The sequence below is a fragment of the Perca fluviatilis genome, chromosome 9 (assembly GCF_010015445.1).
Source record: "Perca fluviatilis chromosome 9, GENO_Pfluv_1.0, whole genome shotgun sequence".
Taxonomy (NCBI): Eukaryota; Metazoa; Chordata; class Actinopteri; order Perciformes; family Percidae; genus Perca; species Perca fluviatilis.
Genome location: NC_053120.1, coordinates 30836699 through 30861116, shown reverse-complemented (window position 1 = coordinate 30861116; position 24418 = coordinate 30836699). Strand labels below are relative to the sequence as shown.

Sequence of the window (24418 nt, the reverse complement as noted above, 5' to 3'; positions counted from 1 at the left end):
TGTAACCGTCCTAACTTTGCCATCTGTCTTATAAAACCTCCTTGCTTCTCTCCAGAATCAGAAGACCGAGAGATGCAGGTGGAAGTCTGTGTTGAGGCAGCATGATTTAGCTAGCGCAATCTATTCTTCTTACCTATTATTTAGACATTATACTTATACTAACGCTAACTCACGTTAGTACTAAAGTTACTTTAAAACACTATTCACAACACTGACTTGAATTGAACCCAACTAATAGCTTAACTGTTGGTACTAGCGAGCTAGCTAGGTTGTTTAGGTTTAAGCAACCGAAAGCCGACCCTGTTAGAAATGTATAACGTTACTAGCTAGCTAACGTTCCCGCAATTACGAAATAGTAGCTAGAATCACACAAGTATTTTAACTTAGCTAACGCTACCGGTCTGAAAAGCTTTTCGAAGTTTAAACGGTAACCTTAGCCAAGTTAGCTAGCTACCTGCTTAGAAAAGTAGCTACCGCATTTATCAGCTAACGTTAGTCTTAGTTAACGGTAACCTTGCTGCTAGCTAAGCAGAAGCTAGCGGCTAACGTTAGCTTTGGGCCAAACTGTTGTCAATAAAGTAACACTGCCTACCTTATCCACTAATGTATCACACAATTATACAATTACACAATTTATATTTTAAGTGAAAAAAAGGTTCAAACTTGCCTGTGCGGACCAATTGTAGTGTGGGCTCCAGGTTTCATGCAGCTCCGCTGCAACAGCCAGTGCGGGGATCTGATGACTTCAAGTGACTATCTTCAACTCGGAAAGTTGGCTTTCCCGCATTTCACAACAAAGACATATGAGTTATCAGAACTTTCTCCACTTGTTGTGGACATCTAAATATAAGTTGTGCATCCCAACTGAATTATGTATTTTGTAATGACTTACTAAATGCCGTTGAATCATACAAATTTGAACTTTTGCTGGAGCGACTTACATTTTTTAGTCAAATATTAATAATTTACATTTTCAATTCTTAAACACTTAAAATACTTGTTCATGTCAACAATATTAAGTTGGAGTTTTTAAAGTGCACAGTCTTTTTCAGCAGGTTATTTATTCAGAAATATTACTGCTGTTGTGTAATTTAAAACTGGAAAACCTTTTGGCTGTAAATGGTTTAGTGACAACCCACAAACACTGTCACTAAACTAAGATCCTTAAGAAAATGTTGCCATAAGATGTTTGATCCAGTCATATAAAAAGGAACATTTATTTCAAGTACCTACCCTTAATACAGTAATTATAAATCAAGAAATAAAAAAAGCCCCTGTTCTGTCTCCCTCAAGCACACACACATACACACTCACTAAAACTACAATAAGCAATACCATAAGCCATGCTGTTCCCAGACCAGCACATTTTGAACTGGCACTGTACTAGTTGATTTAAAATGCTGGGCTTCAAAAAACAAATTCAGTTTGACTCTGGAATGGCAACTGATACAACTATTTGGAAGTTCCTTTGCACCAACCACTTTTTTTCAAATTCCATTTTCAGCATGGGCCAACGAAGTAGATCCTCGGAAGGCATGCCAATTGTTCAGAGAAGAAGTCCTGGACCGCAACTGTGAACGTCCACGCCTATTTCTCTCACTTGACATGTTCGATTCAGACGAAGAACAGGACAGCTCTCTGATTTCATTCTATAAAATGAATAACGTTAACTGGGCAAGTCCATTTAAGTGCAGGCTGACAGGTACTTACCAAATAGTGTAACTTTTTTTTTTTTTTATTATTATCAAATGAATTTTCACTTAATGAACCAAATAACATAATAAGGGTTTATTGAATGTTCCTTGATCCATGGAAGAAATAACTTCTATTGCATTAAGGTATTGCATATCATCTGGTTTCTTGTGCTCTTCATCTGTAGTCCTCTTTGTTTTTAAGGAGACGCAGCAGTCGGTGACGGAGTAAATTGACATGTTCTGGGAATGGCCATGCAAAAACTGAAGACAGGCTTCTGTATTGATCTAGGTTAGTGTGTGTATAAGTGTCGCACATGTAATCAAATGAGAGAATGTTATTTACATGTTAAATAAACTTTCAAATATTGAGTTTTGGTTCAGCTGTGATCATGCATGTTTGACGGTTGCTTGACTTAAATTAATGTAATGGCATTACATGGTGTCTAATACATTTGCTCCTTTTTTATTTAGGCTCTGCTGCTCTAACAAGCCTTTTTGAAGGTGAAAAGGAACACCGGGTTCCCTCTGCAGCAGTTGTTCTTAGGGAAAGCAACCTCTTTCAGATGGCAGGTCGAATGATTGGCCATTCAGTCCTGCATGGTGGTGTTGGCGTATCAGGACTCAGTTTGCCTGTAGTGACGCTGTTAACTGGTGGGAGCACAGACACTGCAATGTCTGCTCTGACCCTGCTGGACTGTCCTGATCTCGACCATCGTGAAACAATTGGTTTTGTGAGTAACGTAATTAAAAGTTGGCATGCCGTACACCAATGCACCACAATGCTACATGGGTTTGTCATCTCAGGAATCATCATATTGATTCACTTATTGGTTATTGTTGGGATACTTAGCAACATGTGAATTCCAAAGATGTTTGTGTACATGTGATGTATTTCAGACGGAAGCTATTTGTATATCTTGCTTTTTGTTTGTATTTTCTCAAAATAACGTATATAATTCTTAAATTTATTTTTTAAGATTTTTTTTTTGATATATAAATATTTTACTACTTTTATTAATCTGTGCTTGTTTTAGCTCAAGAATGCAGAGCTTACTGCAAATGAGACCAGCAGAGTAACAGATCTTTGCCTGTCCTGGGATCTCCCAGTGCCATCTTCCACCAACCACGACTGGCTGTTCCAGGAACTGCTTTCGCATGCCGTAATCATTACTTTTTTTTAAATTAATTGAAACAATATAATGGTTAAATAACAGTCTAACAATTTAGGAGGTCAGCTATTTAAGTCATGCTGCATATGCAATTCTGGTGTTTCCAATAAAGTTGTGCCTTTGTGTAAATGTTGACCTTTGTCCTATCAATTCTGTTTGCAGGTAATTCACCGTGTAAGGCAGCCTATCAAACAGATCCGCAAAAGTCTTAAAGAGACGGGAATCTGGCCGCTTCTTTCAAATAGGCCAGATGTCCACCCAATCATTTTTCCAAGGGAGTCCAATGAGGAGCTTAACCCACAGGTAAGCTGCCTTGTGTCTTAACTAGATGTTTTTAACTTATTCCTGAGATTTGTTTGCAAATATCAGGTTATTTAGTTTGTTGTCTCTGTTGACGGTGTAAAAACAATGCTTTGCTATTTTTAAGATTGTGCTGCAGCATCTAACCAGAGTTTTAGTCTAAAGAATGAAAAATACTTGCATTTGATCCCTTCTAGGACGTGATCCAGAGCATCCACTGGCCACAACCCAAATTTGACAGCGACGAGGAGGAGGACAATGAAGACAAAGTTCCATTGGAGAAAGTCAGTCTCATCACTGGATTTTTGAGGAAATTCATAGAGGAAGGTAACACTTGCCTTATTTTTTCTTCCTCTATGTAGTGCATCCCTCATCTATATTTGCACCTAGTTTTTTGTGTGGTAGGACACACGCTGGGTTAAAAATGGACAAAAAAAGGGTGTAGTGAAATTAACGACACAATTTGGGTATAGATATAAATCTATGCACAGTGTATGTTATATTTTGTCAAGTTATACTGGCTCAAGTTCCATGTTTCAATCAAATGCATTTGAGGTATGACATACATAAAATGTTCTCTTCCATAGCATCACAGGAAGTGCTGCATGACCTCATAAGGTTCTGGGTTGGGTGGGAGCTGCTGACAAGAAACCTCCTCGTTGAGGTTGTAACCTCTACTTACCTAGTGGCTCTCACCTGCTTCCTCAAATTGAGGCTCCCCAGCCACTACCAGGCATACAAGATGTTCCACCAGGACTTGATGATGGCCATGAGTTCTGTCAGTTGTGGTTTTGGGATTGTTTAGGTGCTAATGTCATTAATGTCGTGCACTCAGTCCCTTTGTAAGTTCTGACGTTCCAGAAGAAATTCCTATTTATATATGCACTATTTAGTTTCTGACATATTATTTTAATTCTTATTCAAGCCAGTGACTTTATAATTTGTATATTCAAGTAACTACTGTACTTTTCTGGAGATAGTTTGCCACTAATTATACTAACAATTTAGCTGAATGAGTTCCAGAGATGTTTTGTTGTAATTATACAGAATTTGTATTCCTACCACATTTTTCATAAATAAGGAGTTTCATGTAAAGTTATTGACAAATTGGACTGGTAACCCTTTACAATGGCCAGTCCTTTGAACAAAGGACACATTGATGACATTGATATTTTATAAAATTGTTTTTTTTCACAAGTTGTGTGCAAGAAAGGCATAATTAAATGCAATATACACCTCAAACTGCTCTTGGGCCTCACATTTTTTTATACTTGGTTCATTGGGTAATTGTCAATATAAGTCATATCACCAACCTTCCACATAGGGCAATGTTTAAAGCATGTTTTCTCGCTCTCTCTGTACATATATATCCAAAGATTAATTTGCCTTGAGCACAAATGCTCAGTAGGCTACAAAGGTTAGGATGGCTACAATCTGTAAACACGGTGATGGATATGAGGATCATCTTCTGAATATAATATGTTCGGTCTAAAAATATTTTTTTCAAAAAAGTAATTCATTTAAAAAAATAATGCAGTGTGATGTTAAATCAAAATCAAACAAAGTTCCATACATAACTATGCTCATGTTTTTTTCCTTTAGTCTCTTGCTATTAACATTCCACAACCGCAAAATTGGAAAATTGCGTTTTTAAATAATGATGCATGGAAAATAAATTATAAATGCTCATCTTTGTAAATAGTTTGTTTTCTGTGTTTTACAACAATAGACTACAAGTCTAAACAAATGCAAATTGTCAAAAACACCATTATGCTGTATTTCTAAACACTGGAATGTAAGGATTTTTATATAACACATTTCTGCAACAAGGGAAATCAAAGGGCTTAACATAAAACAGTATTTTTTTCATTATTGGTATTATTGTTGCATATTTTACAGATGCAGAACGGTATGTACGTCACTTACGGTGGTTCCCGCAGAGTTTCTAAAAGTTATTACGGTGCATAACTTACTCGAACAAAGCTGAGCAACGCGTTGTTGCTGGTGGTGACAACACCACTGATTAAATATATAGGCTACATTGAATACATCAATTTTAAAGACCCTGATCGCTTAGCAGCCAATCAGAGACAGAGTATGCAGGACTTCTGGCACGCCCGCAGCCCGCAGGCCAATGATAAGAACTCCCAGTGAGTCCCTCCAAAACAACCAAGCCCAACTTGTAAAGCGGGAAGACAACAATGGCGTCTGGTCGCTTGCAAGTTGGATGGGTAAGTGGTGAAGTTTTGTCGGCAATGGGTGGGTTAACTGCACATAGTTACTAGACAAGTAACACGTTAAAAACGTCTGATCAACTTGATGTTAGAACCATTGATGGTAGAACATAGAATGCCGAGAGTATGCACAGGTTTTCATTCCAAAGAAAGGCTGCAACTGAGGAGTTCACTGACAAGCATATCAATCAGTAACCTTAACACTAGCTAGCTATGTGCTTTCACAAATGGAACCCGTAAAATTAGATGATATACTTTTGCGGCAAAGGTAACGTTAGCAGTTTGGCTCACCCAACAACTTAACAACGTAATGTGTCACGTTACCATCTAGCTAGCTAGCTAGCTAGCTACATAACACCATGATACTCTTCTCTTTAACGTTAACTTGCTCCCTGTTGTCATGTCATTAACTACAGCTAACTAACTGCTGCTAACTAAAGTGAAATTGGTGAAACAGTTTTCATTAAGATAATGAATATCGTGTTAAAAAAGAGAACATTGAAGTAGCCTACTTAACTACAAGAGCATTAGATTTGGTAAAAGTGGTGTGCTGAATGTTGGGTAGGTTTACATGGTTTGTTGTCATGACAGGTCACTCAGTTTTATGATTTTTGTAAAGCTGTACTTTTTTTGTTTTTCATTTAATTGTATTAACTTCTGCAAAGGATTATCATTTTGCACGTCAGTAACGTTAGATGCTACAAGCTGCCACACCATGTCAAGAGTCAATTGTTCTTCTGCAGCACAGATGTCATGAGTCAGTTGGCATATTATTAAGGTAGATGCTATTATCACTCAAGTCAATATATTACATCCATAGTTAGCACCCAAGTGTCAGTAGTCAACAATGCTATATAACCAGCCGTGTTGCCTAAACCAAACCAAACTATGAAAATATTAAGTCAGCTAAGTGTAAAATAGGTTTCTCATGGGATACAAAACCATGTCGTGAAAAAATTTAAACAGGATTAATATTTGTAATTTATTAAGAATCCCACATATATTATTATCCAGCAAGTAATAATGTAGTCATAATGTTTGCGGTAATTTATTTTGAACCATTCAAATTGTGCTTATAGACTACAATTTCACCCTCAGCTACGATAAACTGTCATGGCTGTTTTTCTTAAGGTGTAATCTTTTCACACTCTGGAGCGTTTACATTCTCGCCTTAGCCAAGCTCTTCTACGCCAGCCACTCGATTTGGATTACTTGTCTTTTGTTATAACTCAAGAGGTGGTCTTTGTTAGTGCCTTGGGAAACAATGATCAAATCACTCATGATATAATTGAAACACTTACAGAACTACACAACCTACTAGAGTTGTGCAACCAGCAACAACCAGAAGAGGCACATGTGGAATTAACTAATGGGCGTCCAAGACTCATAATATCAGAAGACCGCCTTTGCCATCTTCTTGAACTTGGATACTCTGTTCCTGGGGTAGCCCGATTAATGTGAGTATCCCGTGCCACACTATTTCGAAGGATGAAAGACCTCAATCTGTCTGTTAAGGGACTACACAGTAACTTGACAGATGAAGAGCTTGATGCTAAAGTATCTGAGTTAAAGTCAAATATGCCCAATGCTGGGTAACACATGGTGTGAGGGAATCTAAAGGCAATGGGACACAGAGTCCCACAGATAGAATCCGTGCATCCATGCACAGAGTGGACACAGTGGCCGTTTTGTCGAGGCTGACCCAAATGCGATGTGTGGTTTGGCGCACTTATACAGTGCCCTGCACCAAATATATGGTACACAAACTTGTCAGGTACATGCCAGTTACTTTTTTCAGCATTGCAGTTGCATTTGTGGCTGGTGGAGGCTAGCTGTTAGCATTTAACAATCCCTTGACAGTGTCTCTAATGTCATGGCAGACAAAATATCAAAAGCAGAGAGTGAATATTTCATCCCCAACAACTAAAATGTATAGTACATCAGTCTTGTTTCTTGTTGTGTCTCTCTCTCTCTCTCTCTCTTTCTCCAGTTTCCCCTACCTTATTACTTATTTGGAATACTTATAGTATCTGCCTTATCTGTTTATCTTCTATTTGTACCATACTTTATTCTTGTCTGAAAGGGTTTTATGTTAAAATGTTAACTTTGTTAGTACTCCACTTGCATTTACCTTTTTATCTGTTTTTTTTTTCTTGAAGTGTACATTTTATACTTGTGTATCTTGTTTATCATGTTCGTATTTTGTTTTCTGTCAGCACTGGGAAAGTGTAAATTCAAAATGTGTCTGAAAATTAACCATTCATTCATATATCCTTTTCTACAAAACTTAACTAAAAGATGCTCAAAACATAATAATAATAATTTCTGTTTGTTATCAAGCTAATGTATTCAGAAGGGGTCTATACACTATATGAAATTCAAAATCTTTTCGCTATTCCTGTTAGGCACAAAAAACAAAAGTTTGGTGCATGTGGTGGTAAATGTGACTGATGCCTGAAGTGTTTTCTAACAAAAAATAGGCCTATGTGATGTGTAATTACACTGGCAAATGTGGTCTCTTGTATTAGGACAATTATTTCCACCCTATTTTCATTTACCATTTTTCTTTTAGATCATGTACCTGGGTGCAACGACAAACAACTTGGCACAAACACTGGCTTTCTTCACAGAGGCCACAGAAAACTTTGGATTTCCACTGCGGTATGACATTTACTTTCTTTTTTCATAATCTCAAAATATGTATGAAAAAACGACTAACATATCATATCAATTGTTGAGAAAATATTTTTCAGTTTGGCCATTTAATTTAAATAAACTTACCGGGGCTTAATGCTTGTGCAAATAGATTTGTGTTTGTCATATTAGAGTTGTGGATTAGGGCTTTCAAACAGGCCCTCCAGGATGCCTGGCTAATCAAAATTTAGCTTTTTCTTCATGAATATAGTTGCCCTGTTTATGTAATTTACACTTAATGCCCAATATTGCTTATTTTAAGGAAAAGAAATTGAGACTTCAGACTATTGTATTTTTTTCTTCTCTTTTTGGTTTCAAATAACAGTTCCAATAAGTCGTGGGGCACCAAGTACCTTTATTAGGCATTGTTAATTGTTTTTTTAAAAACTGCTTTGTTTCAGAGTACGTTCAGACCAAGGAGTGGAAAATGTAGATGTCGCACGTCTCATGTTGTCTGCCCGTGGGCCTGAGAATGCAAGTTTTATCTCAGGCAAAAGTGTGCACAATCAACGGTAATCTTTTTGTTTTTTATTCACCTTCTGCTTTGTCTATCAGTCATGAGGTCACGATCAGAAAAGAAAATTACACTGATGAGCAGAGAGGACATTTTTCTCAGAAGCAAAGGGGGCTAAGGTTTAAGGTTTGCATTACTGAGTGTGTTTGCATGGACATGAATAACCTGTTTATGAGGTATTTCAACAGCATATTATTATAGACACTAGAACAATGCACAGCAGCTTCAGTCCTGTATTGTATTGACCTCATATTGCAAAACAGGTTATACTTTCAAATAGACATGGGTCCTTTTAACCTAAACTTTTTTTAAACATGTCATCAATAAAATCCTCACTCCTCAAAAATTATCACTTCTGAAAAACTGGACCAACCCGATAATATAATTGGAATTACTCCATAGAGACTGGTGTGTATGAGTGAGTGAGTGAGAGAGAGAGCTGTGTGGACAGGTGATGAGCAGAGAGTGAGTGTGTGTGCGCAAGCGTGCTGTGGACAGGTGGAGGGAGGCTGCATTGCATTGCATTTGCAAAAGATCAAATTGGCCAAAAGTCTGTCAGTCATTTGTGCATGATGGGGACGCAGAATGATGCCACCATGGCTGAAAACTCGCTCCACTGGAGCACTAGAAGCAGGCACTGCCAAGACTCGGATGGCTACTTGAAAGAGTGAAGGAATTGTCTTACTGTTCAGTGCCTAGAACAAGAGGGCATTCTGTCCTTCTGCCATGTCAATGTAGGGACTTAGCTGTACTGCTGGTGGGGTCCCAACATCTCTTTTCTGCCTCTTATGGTATGCAGCAAACAGCCCTTCTGCTTCCATGTGCTCTAGTTCTTCTTCAGCAGGCACCGGCACAGGCACAGGTTGCTCTGTCTCTGCAGCCTCTTGCAGGATCAATTCTAAAAAAAAACGTGTCACAGCAGAAACAAAAGAGCCCTTATTACCATTACTGATGTTGATGATACTGTGCAAGACTGAAAATTGTTATTATTGTTAAAGTCAGATTAATATCACATTAGATCCTAGATCAGATTAAGATCAAATTATTTTACGTTGCATTTAAGTTGCATTGCAAGTCAATAATATTTACCTTTAACTCGTTGTGCCACCTCTGCCTTGATGTCACGGTTGACCAGCACATGGGGCTCAATCCACAGCAGACAAAAGGCTGGATCCAAGGCAGCTGCTTTCAGGTAGACTGTGTCTGAAAAGGGGGCAGTGATCCCTTCTTCAGACTGGGCCATTTTCACATTAATGAAGATCCCAAGAAATCTTTTTTTCAGGGATGCCTGCAGACCTCTGACCAGGCCGCTCAGGAAACGAACTTGAGGCTTCAGCTTCTCAAGATGGTGATTGAGGGACAAGACGGATGGAACAACTGCACTGACTGTAATGACTTTCTCCCCCTGTGTCAAATCGGTTGCTTCTCCGAACGGTTTCAAGATGTCCACCAACTCCTTTAGCAGATTCCACTCTTGTGGTGTGAGTGACAGTTCTTTATGCCCGGCCTTCTCAAGAACTGCGCAGAGCTTTTGCTGATCACAATGAAGGACTGCTTTCACCTGCCGCAGTGTGGAATTCCACCTCGTGCTCGCTGCAGCAGGGATGCCTCTGTGCTCCCCAAATTCACCATCGAAGATGTCTTTAAACGTTGTGCTTGTGTGGAGCAGAGAGCTAAGTTTTGATAACTTGGAGAAAGAAGGAAATGACGCTTTTGTTTCTTTCAAACCGTCTCCCACAACCAGCTGCAATGTGTGTGCAAAACACTGCAGGCGCTGTTTCTTTGCCATAGCAGCATCGACGGTTTGCTTGTCTTCTAGGGTTAAGTCATGCCATAGCTCAGGATCATCAAGATTATCTCCAGCATCATCATCTTCCTCCTGTTCGCTGGGGAAGCAGACCGTAAATGCCTTGCGCATGTTAGCAGCATTGTCACTAATGATATAGTCCAATTTATATATATATATATATATATATATATATATATATATATATATATATATATATATAATATATATATATATATATATATATATATATATATATATATATATATATAATACATATAGCTTAAGTATTATATTGACTGGTGTGGTTCTTTTTACCATTTTATTTTCTTATAAAATTGTCCCGTAAGTTCAGTTTTAAAATGCATGACAGAGTGGCAAGCAGGATAAAGCATCCGCACACACCCCCTCTGTACCCAGCATATCTTGCAGAGACGTCTTTGTGTGCACAATTTTACAGTCTGTGTGCCAGAGATGTATGGTTGTTGTCCAGTCGGGTCATTCTCCATCTGGTATGCAGGTTGACCTGCAATGACATGACGTTTTATTTTTTGTACCTAACTACTTATGCACAATTCACTGACATTACAGTATTAATGAGACCAGATAAATGTTTACCCGTTTATGCTGCCCTCCCTTGGTGTCTTTACTAGTGTGGCTATTAAGCATGGCTAACAACGCACAGAAATAAGGGCTACTTTATATCAGATGCTCTTTTTTTTTTTTTTTCAGCACAAAACCATAAAATGGTGAACATACAGATAGTATATTTGTTAGAGAACGCTGTCTATATAGCCTATTAATGATTTAAAGGTTGAAATATCTGTTGAACCTGCATATGCATTGCTTTGTAAAATAAATAAACTTACCGGAATCCACTTTGGAGAGACTGAGAATCACTGCTTTAGAACAGAAAATCAGCGGATTTAGCATCAAGCTGTGATCCGGAAGATTTTTATTTAAATATGTCTGTTCTGTCACTTTTATGTCTGTTCTGTCACTTTCACTGAAGGAGGTAAAACTACTGAAATTGAACGTTAAGGATAAACCTTATCTTATCCTTAACGTTCAATTTCAGTAGTTTTACCTCCCCCCTTTTATTTGTGCATTGCACTTACAGATACCTCTGCATTTATTTGTGCATTGTGTTTCACAAGTTACAAATACTTATACTGTTTTAGCACCATACAGGTGCCTCAGTTACTGTCAAGCGATAGCCTACACATCCTAGTTAGACGTAACCCGTGTAACGTTAGCAGTTTCTAACGTTAGGTTAACATGCACTAGCTGCACTAGCTAAACTTTTTATAAATATTTTATTCTTAAGTGTCGGGTCAACCATTACTAGACGGAAATGTCTACAACCGGGAGCACGCACTGGGAGAGCGCAGTCACAGCCATGTGTGTGTGTGTGTGTGTGTGTGTTCGATCTGTAATGTTAATGAAAGCCTAAAGCTCATAAGCTGACTTTTAAATAGTTACTTTGTCAAGTCGTACTTAAAAATGGACAAATGCCATATTTGCGAGTGCTGACCCTGTTGGGGCAGCGCGGGAAAAGCCTGAATAAATCAGTTAATTTTATCTTTTATAAATGTCTATATTTCAGCGGATCATTTGTTTCGGGGTATATGAACTTACCAGCTTGAACAATGAAAGGGTCGTTGTTTAAAACTTTACGTTTTTAACATTTTTAACATTCGCTAGAAGCGAATCCAGAATTATTAAATTTGAAATGATGAACGCGCATAATGGACGCGAGCAGACCCACGGGACTGCGCACGCCCACTCACATGACTGTTCTCCCGTGCTCATGTAGCTAGCTGTATGGATATAGCTAATGGTTGTAATTCACCATGTGTTCTATTAATACGTCCATGGTATTATCTTATAAACTTATGATAAATTCGCGTCATTTCCCAAACTGGCGGGGCTAACGGCTAGCTAGCTAGTTGCTAACATCAGGGTTAGCTAGTATGGCTGTATTAAGATCATTCCTACATAACGTTACTACAGACATAGTGATTACATTGCCTTGGTTCTCTCTTATGATACATCCGAGGGCTGTATGCTGTAAAGCTTGTAACGTGGATGATAGATGAAGCCATGGATGAGCTCTGTTCATGAAACTGCTAGCGCTAGCTAGTAGCACGACATAATGATTAAATCTCCTTGGTTGTCTAGCTAAATACATCTATCGTTTATTTAGCTAAGCATGTAAACGATCGGGAACAACGAAAACACAATGTTTAACGTTAGTGAATATTTTAGACAATGAAAACGGCGAGTTCATGAGTTCCACTTGTAAGAGACATGAGAGATAAGCTCATGAACGAGCATGTTGCTACTGGTTGCTAAGACAACACAAACAAATTGTTGCTAGTGCGCATGTCCACCGTGACGTCATGGGCCAAGAATGCGGAAAAGCCGAGCTCCATGTTTGCTTCAAGGGGGTAAGCTTTGCTTCAGAACTCGAGCCATCATGGCGCCATTTTGTTGCTAACTGGCCATCACCTGTTAGCATTCCGCTGACCGCCTTTTTTTTACGTCACTTGACTGAGAATAACTTTACATCCGAAGCGTTTAAAGACTCGATTTGTCCATTGTTTAAAGAAACACAACAACATATAAAAGGCTCCATTACCTTGTATCTCACGTTATGGCTCCGTAGCAGACGTTTTTGTAAAAATAGGCTAACGATTGTGTCATAACCAAGTGACTTACTGTCGCCCAGTAGAGGAATTACCGTATAGTACAGGAGAAGCTCGCAGGCAGTTTCGACTTACATTAGCTGTTTAGGTTTAATTACTAATGTTAACTAGCATGTTAGTTAGCAATAATTAGCCTGTGCTTATGTTATCTCCTTACATATACCTACACTCTCCGTCTCTGTAAGATTGGGAATGATTGAGATTTCTCTTGGCACAGCTACCAGAAGACTTACAACTTTCAGACACGTTGCTCACGTCACATTTACGCTGTCTCTCTCAGTTGGAGGCTGCGCAGTAAAGCTGGCCATCACCGGAAAAGTGCTTCTAATAGCCTTCACTGGTCTCCGTCCAGAGCAACGGGCTCTGTTGGTCCATTATATATATGTCAATGGTTTGCTTAATACGCTTTTGAGCACTCTCATTGGAACAAACGGGGCTTCCCACCGAACACTGTATCCAGTTCTCTTAATACATCCATGAGCCAGACCCACATCAAGATGTTGGGTCTGGGAACATTGGCAGGGCTCAATCCGAGGGGCGGGATAAACGGTTGTCTTTCAAATTTCCTCTGCACGCAATAGGATAGAGCTACAACCAACCAGAGCAACGCTAGTTGATAGATTAAACTTTTGCCGTTATCGGCCGGTCGGCAAAACTCCGAACACATCTTCCTTTTTTAATAATGACTTCAGTGCTGTTCTTTGTTCTTTTCTCAAAGAAAAGCTTAACTCCAAGTCTTCCAGAGTTGCGGCGAAAGACCATTTCAAAAGACAGATGTTCGCCAGCAGCAGCAGCAGCCATCTTCTTTGTTTTCAGGGAATTCACACGGAATTGTTGCAACTCTGCTGTCATTATGTTAAGCCCGCCCACCAACTCTATACACGATGTGATTGGCCTGACTAGAGTTTGGTTTTTCCAGCTCGCAAGTCAACGGAAAGTTGCTAGACGATCCTGGCTGCAAATTACATTTGCTGCCGCTAGGGTGCGTCTGTATTTCTAGGCTAGACAAAACAGACTAGAATCGTCTCTGTTGCTTTTTTATTTTGAGATAAAAATGAATATGAATACAGTTTGATTATAACTTTTATTTTGTTGGTAACCGTTGTTGTATAGTCACAATATTACACTCAAAGGTCACGGCCGTCATGTTGCGCCTCCATCTTTAAAATACACTAGCCAAAGAGGGACATACCTCCACCTTTCGCGCTTTTAAACTCAGTGGCACTGTGACGAATGCCAGGGAGGGGGAGAAGATAACGGAGTCACCAAGGAAGCTAAAAAGAGAGTGGCTTTTCCAAGATGGAAAGAGCTCATAAGGAGCAAGGATTTTAAAAAGCCAAACGCCAAAGTTGCCTACTTTCTTCTCAAAAGGTAATTCTGCCTATTTGTGTAAATTTGAAGTTTTATAGTTGCTTGACTAACTATAGCATGGTTAGAACGATGTCTAGCGTACTTTTCAATTATCAATGATGAAAAAGGATTGTCTACCTTGTAACATAAACGTAATCATATGTGTCGTGATTTCCCTGGCAGACAACTCATGTAATGGAGTTGTAACACAGACTAGCTACAGCTAGAACAGCTGCATGTAAACGATGGAGATACTAAGGGCCACCGTAGGAGTTAAAACATGCTCGTAATGTGGGGGGGGGGATCGGAAGGGGGAGTGGGGGCGGGGGGCGCTAGATGGGAGAAATTCTTACACACTGTAGCTTTAACGACATATTATTGGCACTTCAGTGATGCTTACGAACCTCTGCGCAAGCGCCTCGGTCGTAGCAGCATCATTGTCAATAATGACATTAAATCAAACCCTCTTGTGTAATAGTGAACTATAGGAAACAACAAAATTAGATCGATGGTCGGGGGGGCAATCATATATCGGGGGGGGACCCTGTAAATGACATGTTTCCTCAGAACGGTGTGAAACCATAGACTGTAAATATTAATTATATAACATTGTATAATAATATTAATTATTATTATTATAATTAATAATATAATATTAACAGTCTGTGTGAAATGGTGCGCAACGGCCTTTGAGTTATGTTTTGGTGGGTGTGTGTCTTTTTTATTGGCTGTGTCACAGGTGATACCCAATCAGCAGAGACGTGTCTATAAACTTGTGGTAATAAAAAGGCAGAGCTTGCGCACACAACAGGGTGTTCAACGCACCCCCGTTTCAGTTTTAAAAAACCGTGTTGCTACACATCCATGGTTTCTATGTTTTGTCGGGGCTGAACCATGGATGTATTAAGAGGGCTGAACGTAGCCCAGTTCCTGCCGCATGATACAGGACTGTAGCCTGGGAAAACCCTGATTAACTTCCGGCAAATTTGAGATTTGCTCTCAGTCTGGCGAAGAGCACATTCAAGCCCATTTCCAATTTTTCCAAAAATCGAGGTACCAATCACAACTGTTGAGGCGGGCTTTACACGATGATTATAGTGCAGCTTTTTGTTTACATTCAACACGACGGCAACCGAACATGGATGTATTAGCCACTGAAGCGCAGCAACCCGTTGATGCTGCTACGTCACCCGGATTGTTGGTCTGATTGGTTGAAGGACTATCAAATTGCGCCCAGAGGCATTTGAGTGGCATCCGTTGGTGACGCCCCTTTGGAAATGAGCTGTGAATGAACTTTGCCCAGACCGAATAAGGTGGGGCGGTGGCAAGATGGCGTCGCGGTAACATCATTCTGTTGTCGCTCTGCAATATAAAGCAGCAAACCTCGGTTTTTTGAACAGTTAACACTTACTTTTTCGGCTTTTTTTAAAACCGGCTAAAGTTAGTGGCTAACGCAAACCACTTTCTGATAACCCAACGGCTAACTTTACAAACGGAACGGACTGTTATTTCTTCTATTCGGCCAGTAGTCCTCGGTTGACCCACATATTCTTGAAAAATGGACAAAGAGGAAGATATTAGCAGCATAATGCACTCATACGCCAAGAAGGTTCCGCAGGTTGAAGAAGGCGGAGGTAACTTTGCCGGAGCAGGAGGGCTCGGACTCGGCGCAACTGTTGCCAAATGTGCCGAAGCCGCAAGCCACCAAGAGAAGTTAAACACTTGATGACATTGAAGGTCAGTCTGTACCCAACTATTTTCTGCTAACAGTAATGGAGAGAGTTGAAAAGATGCAAGAAGAGTCACTGAGGAGGTTGCAGTCATTTGAGGCGACAGTTAAAGATAATACTTGCTCCATAAAAAGTGTCACTGACGCTATGGAATACATGGGGAAACAAATAAAAGAAGCAACAGACAAAGTTGAAACCCTAGAGAAAAAAGTTGGCTTCCTGGAGAAAGAAAACGGTGGGCTCTGTGACAGGTGCAATGAACTTGATAATTACAAGAGGAGGTGGAATCTACATGTCGCTTAAAAAAATGATGGTGGACCTACTCAGCCAGGTCTCACTAGACATCGAAGACCAACTGGCCTTTTCCAACCGCCTAGTATTGTGCAGTTTCTATCACAAACCCACAGGGACAAGATTCGGAAGGATGCCAGAACATCGACTGTACTCAAGGAAAGGAAATTCAAAATTTTCGAAGACCTGACTCAAGATGCCAAAGATGCCAGGAACAAATTGTGGCCACTGGTCGAACAGGCGAAGAAGTAGAGGAAGAAAGTGGGTTTCAGGGGACATTTCGCGCATATTGATGGTAAAAGGGTCACAGTGAACAACATGTAAGCGAGGCCTCTGAGCTGCTCTCTATCCTTAGGCTTGCACATGTGAGTCTTAACTAAGGTAAGAGCAGGCTTGGATAATAGATTTACAGTGGTCATGACTTTTAAGGTTGTCTGCTCTACCTCTGGGTGGATTATTCAGCTCAGGAGTACTATAAAAAAAAAAAAAAACTACCAGCCAAGTTCTACTGTAAACATTAAACAACAACAAAAATCTGATTTAAAAATAATAATCAAAACTCTAATTCACAAAAAAAAATATTTTCAAAGGGTTTACCTACTTACAAAGTCACCCAAGGTTATCTATGTATTTATTTTCTATTTTTGCTAGTGTGAATAAGTCACGCAATACCTCTGTTGTAAACCTACTATGAGTTGTATGAATGGTAGCAACTCTCCACTGATTGGATGACATGAATATGGGTCATCTGTAGATGGATATATAGGCCTTTTTGTTTTCAAGTTTAGACGTAATGCTCTCAATGCTGAATATCATTTTCTGGTTAGGACTTCAGAAAAGGTGGTTAGAACAGAAAAATGAAGGGTACACATAAAAAGCACACATTAAAAAGACAGAATGTGCTAGATAACTAATTAAAGTTACTTATGGCTCTTGTAACTATACATTAAAAATCAGTTCATTGTAAGGTCAACGGCTCTTGTATAGACTACTCTTAAAAATAGTGTGAAACGCAAGGCTCTGTTTTTGTTTGCAAAGAAAAATAAGACAGATTTTTGCTTTTTTCAAGAATGTCACTCAACAGCCAATGACTGTAATTTTTGGAAGTCACAGTGGGGAGACAACATCTGGTTAGCACATGGATCAGAACACTCAGCTGGTGTAGGAATCTTTAGGTACAATTTTAATGGGAATATTCAAAATACCGACTTAGATTCTTCAGGGCATTTTCTCATAATGGTAATTACTAAAAATAATCATACAATAATCATTCTAAACATATATGGATACAACTCCTCTGTGAAGAATAACATGCTTCTTGATACCATAGAGGATAAAATATCATACTGGTTGAACAAATACCCTTATGCCTCCTTAGTTGTGGGAGGAGACGTTAATATAGCGATGCACTTGTCTTTGGTGCAATTCCTTCTGGAATCAGAATGCAGCTGGGAGGCATTAATTTCCCCTGGCCACTGACTCACAATATGGATTTATCTGATACTGCTGTGGGGAGTTTATGCTTTTCGGCGGTGCGCCGGACTAAAAATAAAACATTTAGGACTCTTTACCAAAAAGATATTGTTACTATTCCTTATATAATCCCATATTGGAACAGTTTAATAGAGAATGTCCCTTGGAAAAACATTTGGTCTTTGCCTTTCAAATATATGCTTACTAATAAAGTGAGAGAAGTTACGTTTAAATTAATTCACTAATTCATTAATTAACACAGATTCTACCCAGCAAAGTGCGTGCTTAAGCAGTATAAACCAGATTTGGAATCTGAATGCTCTTTCTGTAAAATGTCAGATGAAGATATTTCCCATTTATTTTGGAAATGTTCCTACACAGAAAAATTCTGGTCAGATGTCCTTGAATTTATCCAAACCTATTTTGTTATGGATTTCTCACTTTGTTTTAAGGATGTTTTCTTTGGTGTGGTCGACGGACAAGGAAGGAAAATTTTTCATTATTAATCTTTTATTAATACTCGCTAAATATCACATCCATAAATATAAGTTCAGGGGCTCTAAACCTTTCCTTCCAGTGTTTTAGAGTAAAGTCAATGAATATTTGGACTCCATAAGATATTCAAAGAACTGTAAAGCTCTGAAGACTGTGCAGATATATTCAACATTTGTGACATCACGTGACTGAATGATATTGGAACTCTTCTAACTGTAAGTGATGCTATGAATTGTTGATTAGCCTTGCTGGACTTTGCAGAGTCCCTGGGATATGATTTGTTTATGTATTTATTTTGTAGTTGTGTGTATATGTACTTGTGTTGTTTGAAACTGCAAATGCTTTCAATAAATTAATTGAAGGGGGGGAAAAAAAACCTTGCCCAGACACACTCTCAGTTACAACTGAGAAGGGTCTGGTGTCAACCAGGCTAACAGGACTGTATAAAGAATCTATTCAAATTTTGATCGGTGGATGGCAGTAGTTCGTTTAACAGCAGAAGAAGAAGAAGAAGAAGAAGAAGAAGAGTGGTAATGCAAGTTGCTAATGTTGGCTAACGTTAATTATCGTAGAGTGACAGCTGTGACACGGATGTCTCTTTAGATTTTGCTTTTGTCCATTAGCTTTAGCCGGTGTGCTTTATGTCGATAACACCCCAGTAGGTATTCAGTTCGCTAGTTAGCACCATGGCCAGTCTGCTTTCAATGCAAAGCTTTACATCTCTGAGGAAATCCGGAAGCGTAACGTTAATTCATTTAACTTCTGCTCTGGGCATCAATAAGCGAAACTACAGCAGCAAAAAAGGGTCTTCAACCGAGTATTTGCACCAAAGTGTTGTACCATCGATGCATTACCAGAAGAGTTTACCCAGGTAAGGAGCTAAATGTGAATTACTTCACAATATTTTTTATATTACCCTAGAATATCGCTTTAATTCAACATAACTGGTCTGATATGAATCTAAACTACCTTGGAGATGTCTGGTGGCTGTAGCAAGGTGTTTCTAAGTTAAAGAAGGTGACCCATTAAGCTTTTAGATGAATGTAGGTGAAAGTGCACACTTGATTTTTGGTCGATGACCACTTGGTGGCCATCTACTGACATAACATTTACTGGACTGTTGAGAAGCTACATTTTCTCTTTGATCATTCGTTTTAAAAAATTGTTTAGGCTACCCATACCAAAGTTGGAGGATACTGTCAAAAGGTATTTAGCTGCGCAGAGGCCTCTGCTGGATGTTGACCAGTTCAGGTAAGTTTTTAGAAAGAAAATCCACCTTTTTTAATTTCAAATATTTAAAACTTTCTGACCAATACTAACTACTTGAATCTTACCTGCAGCAATCTTAATTGTGTATTTTAGAACAACAGAGAAACTTGCAAAAGATTTCCAGAATGGTGTGGGGAAACAACTGCATGAGGAACTGGTAGCTCAGGACAAAAAGAATATGAACACAAGCTACATCTCAGGTGAATGTGCCATTCTGACAATAACCACTCTCAATTTAAGTATTTAAAATACAGTCAATAATTAATCTGGTCGAAAACGTATTTTCTTTCAGGCCCATGGTTTGACATGTATCTTTCTGCTCGCGAATCTGTGGTGCTGAACTTCAACCCCTTCATGTCCTTCAATCCTGACCCTAAAACAGAGTACAATGACCAGCTTGTGCGGGCGACAAATATGGTTTGTTCGGCAGTGCGCTTCATGAAAACACTGCGAGCCGGATTACTGGAGCCAGAAGTTTTCCACCTTAACCCGGCAAAGAGTGACACAGATGGCTTTAAAAGGTTTATCCGCTGGGTCCCATCTTCACTGTCTTGGTATGGAGCTTACATGGTGAATGCTTACCCATTGGACATGTCTCAGTACTTTCGCCTCTTCAACTCAACTCGGATTCCCAAGAGTGGTAGAGACGAGCTCTTTACTGATGAGAAAGCGCGACATCTCCTAGTTATGAGGAAAGGCAACATGTATGTGTTTGACATTGTAGACAGGGATGGGAATTTGGTGAAGCCTGCAGAGATCCAGTCTCACTTGAATTACATTTTGTCTGACCTGACGCCAGCGCCTGCCTTTCCTCTCGGAGTCCTGACCAGTGAAAACAGGGATGTGTGGGCCGGGCTGAGGGAGAAGCTGACAGCTGCTGGAAATGTAGAGGATTTACGGATTGTTGACAGCGCACTTTTCTGTCTCAGTCTGGACGATGAAAGCATGAGGGACCATATTCAAATCTCCCATAACATGCTGCATGGCGACGGCTGCAATCGGTGGTACGACAAGTCCTTCAGCATCATTCTGACCAAAGATGGACAGGCAGCCATCAATTTTGAGCACTCCTGGGGCGACGGCGTAGCAGTGCTTCGCTTTCAAAATGAGATCTTCAAAGACACAACGGAGCAGCCACTGGTGCACCCGGGCTCTGCTGCTGCTGCTGTGGATTCAGCCTCTGCTGTGCGCAGACTGCAGTTCAACCTGGACCGCGAGCTGGAGAATGGCATCAAAAAAGCCAAGGAGAGCTTTGACTCGGCTGTATCGAAACTCACCATTGATGCCATGGAGTTCAAAAAAGGTGGCAAGGAAAAGTTAAAGAAGAGCAAGTTGAGTCCAGATGCTATAGCCCAGCTGGCTTTTCAAATGGGTTTTCTGAGGCAGTATGGACAGACAGTAGCCACATATGAGTCCTGTAGCACTGCGGCGTTCAAGCATGGGCGCACAGAGACCATCCGGCCAGCCACCATACACACTGAACGATGTTCACGTGCCTTTGTTTGCCAACCAGGCCAACACAGTGTGGGGCAACTACAGGCTATGCTGAGTGAATGCTCTAAATATCATGGACAGCTCACCAAAGAAGCAGCTATGGGTGAGTACAGGTAGGCCTGTCGCGATTGTCAATAAATCAATAAATCGCACAATAAAAATAAATAAATAAATTAGCTCGATTAATTTTTCCGGTCACAATAATTCCCATTTGCATGCTTGTTTTCCTCGTCTCTTTCTTTCTGTGTACCAAAGAGACTGGATGAACTCTCGGTTCCTTAGGAGTGAACCATCTTGTCAGTTGCATGGTCTTTGTGTGTGTGTGTGAGTGAGTGAGTGAGAGACTCACTCTTGCAGTTAAGACAGGCTCGGACATACATGCCGTTGTGGACTTGTCAGTCTCTCAAGCAGTTTCAGGAAAGTGGCTGCATGTGTCCGGCAATGCACAGAACATTAACCGTGTGTACGTACGTACTATTTTGGTACAAACATTTACTAGATAGATAGATAGATAGATAGATAGATAGATAGATAGATAGAATTTATTAATTATATATTATTTAAATTTAATATTTAGTGTTTAATAAATAATTGTTAAATGTAGTACTGAGTTTGTAGTCTATCACACAAACACTCGAGGAATGCTGCAAACATTTGACAGCCAGTACGAATTGCCAGGGAGAACACACATGTCACAAACGGCAATTCCACAACTGTACAACAGCGTGAAAGACAACATACTAAAGGAGATCAAAGACATATTGTGGATATTTAAAATGTCTTCCAGTTGTTAAATATTCTTTAGAAATAAAAGTGTATTGATCTTTGAAAAGGTGTACCTGCATTATTATGCCATTATCATTACATTAGATGAAAATGGTCTCGGAACGACAATATTATCGTTTATCGCAATTTGTTATTGTGATAAGTACAGGACATTTCAACATGTATTTAAATGTTTGCAATTTGTGAAATATTCAAATAGGCTACTGTCCTGGAGTGTTTTGGAGAATGTTTCTGAAAACATGCCCTGAATGATCTTTTTTTTTGCAGTCATTCCACTTAACTAGGGCTAACGATTTGGGGAAAAAATCTAATTGCGATTTTTCTGCAAGATATGTGATTACGATTTGATTTGCGATTTAAAATAAAAATAAAATAATCAATTTAAGTATAGCTAAAGTTCAATATTCACTGTGTAACAGATAAAACATGTCATGGAGCATTATAACATGAAACACCATCAAAACTGCTCTATATTCTTTTGCAAGGATGAGAACATAGATATGAATTGCCCGCAATAAGTTTTTTTCTTTTAATAAGCATGGAACATTAAACAGTCAAACACAGAACATTTTACACAAAACTTACTTATAATAATAAACAATTCCAATAAAAAAATCTGTATCTTTAATCTTTCCTGTAAACTGAAATTTCTGATATGCCTCAGTTCAATTGCAGTATCTACATATTGCACCTTCTATGATCATGTTAAATAAAGTAATACAAAATAAATGAAAAATCCACTGAAAATAGAACATTTCTGTAAACAATCTGTGACTAAATATTCACATTTGATTAATCGCATTCTTTCAAATTTCGATTTGAAAACAATTTATCCTTCAGCCCTACACTTAACCTTTCCCATTTGTAATTTTATAAGGGGCTTAGGTAATTTATTAACAGGAAAGAATGTATATCTACTAAGATAATGAAAAATATTTTAGATTAAAGGGTAAATGGGCAATTTACGACAAAGCTGGTCTCAAAACACACACACCTTTGGTCTGCTGTACTAATAACTTCTTTTATCCTCTCACCAGGCCAAGGTTTTGACCGTCACCTGTTTGCCATGAGATACCTGGCCTATTCAAAGAACCAGGCTCTGCACAGCCTGTACACAGACCCAGCTTATGCTGCCATCAACCACAACATCCTCTCCACCAGCACCCTCACCAGTCCGGCTGTGAACCTTGGTGGCTTTGCCCCAGTGGTGCCTGATGGGTTTGGTGTTGGCTACGGTGTCCATGACGACTGGATCGGCTGCAATGTTTCCAGCTACCCGGCTCGCAACGTCCACGAATTCCTGCAGTGTGTCTACAAGTCCTTAGAGGACATTTTTACTGTCCTGGAAGGAAAGACACTTGGCTAAGAAACAACTGTTCTGCCATCATTCTGAGTTCCCAAATTGCTGATTAACTTCTCTGGGAAGTTTGGAACTTTAAATGTATTTCTTGAATGGGTTTGGATATTACTGTAGGTACAAACGGGTGATTTTGTTAATTCATAGAAATGACTGATGTTGCTAGTGTCCGCCCTCGACTGTGGACAGAAGTCATAACGTATCATGAAAATCAAATTGAACATAAAACACTGGAAAAAATGTTAGCTTTTCACTTAAACTGATTAAATCCACTGGCTTTCCTAGACCGTCTCCTAAATGTGGAGTTGTCAGTCCGAGCAGTTTGTTTCCCATTTACAGAGCCAGGGCTTTGTGTGAACACTGGATTTGTTTTCAGCCCACACACAGAGACAGCTTGCAGACCATGAGGAGATATTCACCTAATTAAACAAACATTTGATTAGAATTGCTAACTCCACCTTTAAAAAGGTGCAATGTCATGCATTTTTTAGGCTACATTTTTTTGTCACAAACAGCAAACATCTCCTCACTATACATTAGCTGCCTGTCCCCTGAACACACTGTAACAAGAAGGATTTGGGGGTGGGTTACTGCACGGAAGGGATGAGGAGGAGGAGGGAGGGGCGAGCTAGCCTCTGTTTTGTTTGACAATACTTCGAACGTCAACATAAGGTGACGTCAGCCAACATCGCTTAGAGCACCTTTAAGTCGGCAGTGTACTGTAGTACTTTGTCATAGGGTGGCAAAATACTGCGAAATAATTCAGAGTGCTGGTCATATTTACTGGGCTTGTCAGTGTAGATGTTCTCTGCAATACAGATTAGTGTAGTTAGACTGTCTAATCAAAATGGGATTTTTAACAGCATAATTGCAGTTAGTCACCGTAATAACTTCTATTTAAATTATCTTCACTGCTTGCTGCTTAGTGTTTGAATGTATTTAAAATTAAAACTCCATTACATTTGCTCCATTTTCTTCCATATGTGTTGCAAGAACATCTTCCCATTGAAAAAATAGCTATTTTACTAAAAATGGTATTTCTATACACAATGTAATAGAACATGGACAATACAA

General features: G+C 39.3%; 2 protein-coding genes across 4 annotated transcripts; both read left to right on the top strand.

Moving 5' to 3' along the window:
* The first annotated feature begins 1159 nt into the window (after window positions 1–1159).
* On the top strand, window positions 1160–4311 carry LOC120566107 (G2/M phase-specific E3 ubiquitin-protein ligase-like). The gene is made up of 7 exons (XM_039812375.1): window positions 1160–1702; window positions 1897–1983; window positions 2166–2425; window positions 2729–2854; window positions 3026–3166; window positions 3361–3490; window positions 3751–4311. Exons 2-7 carry the CDS (start codon window positions 1941–1943, stop codon window positions 3966–3968), a joined length of 918 nt encoding a protein of 305 aa, XP_039668309.1. The 5' UTR covers window positions 1160–1702; window positions 1897–1940; the 3' UTR covers window positions 3969–4311.
* Window positions 4312–5342: 1031 nt separating this feature from the next.
* Window positions 5343–24312, top strand: cpt2 (carnitine palmitoyltransferase 2). Of its 3 annotated transcripts, XM_039812360.1 has the most exons (8): window positions 5343–5394; window positions 6701–6854; window positions 7970–8058; window positions 8493–8603; window positions 19609–19689; window positions 19801–19907; window positions 20000–21304; window positions 23025–24312. In XM_039812360.1, the coding sequence occupies exons 3-8, from the start codon at window positions 7973–7975 to the stop codon at window positions 23351–23353; spliced, it is 2019 nt and encodes a 672-aa protein (XP_039668294.1). In that variant the 5' UTR covers window positions 5343–5394; window positions 6701–6854; window positions 7970–7972; the 3' UTR covers window positions 23354–24312. The 3 variants fall into 3 exon arrangements, with proteins under 3 accessions (XP_039668294.1, XP_039668293.1, XP_039668296.1); XM_039812359.1 differs by lacking the exon at window positions 6701–6854 and having other exon boundaries at window positions 5359–5394; XM_039812362.1 differs by lacking the exons at window positions 5343–5394; window positions 6701–6854; window positions 7970–8058; window positions 8493–8603 and adding an exon at window positions 18940–19309 and having other exon boundaries at window positions 23025–23353.
* Window positions 24313–24418: the final 106 nt, after the last annotated feature.

Bases quoted from the DNA above. Each gene is read 5' to 3' on its own strand.
- LOC120566107 (XM_039812375.1), top strand. From the start codon at position 1,941: ATGGCCATGCAAAAACTGAAGACAGGCTTCTGTATTGATCTAG. The intron at 1,984-2,165 runs GTTAGTGTGTGT...TTTTTTATTTAG, and splicing joins AGGCTTCTGTATTGATCTAG to GCTCTGCTGCTCTAACAAGC. The intron at 3,167-3,360 runs GTAAGCTGCCTT...GATCCCTTCTAG, and splicing joins ATGAGGAGCTTAACCCACAG to GACGTGATCCAGAGCATCCA.
- cpt2 (XM_039812359.1), top strand. From the start codon at position 5,365: ATGGCGTCTGGTCGCTTGCAAGTTGGATGG. The intron at 5,395-7,969 runs GTAAGTGGTGAA...TTTTTCTTTTAG, and splicing joins GTCGCTTGCAAGTTGGATGG to ATCATGTACCTGGGTGCAAC. The intron at 8,604-19,608 runs GTAATCTTTTTG...AAAATTGTTTAG, and splicing joins AAAAGTGTGCACAATCAACG to GCTACCCATACCAAAGTTGG.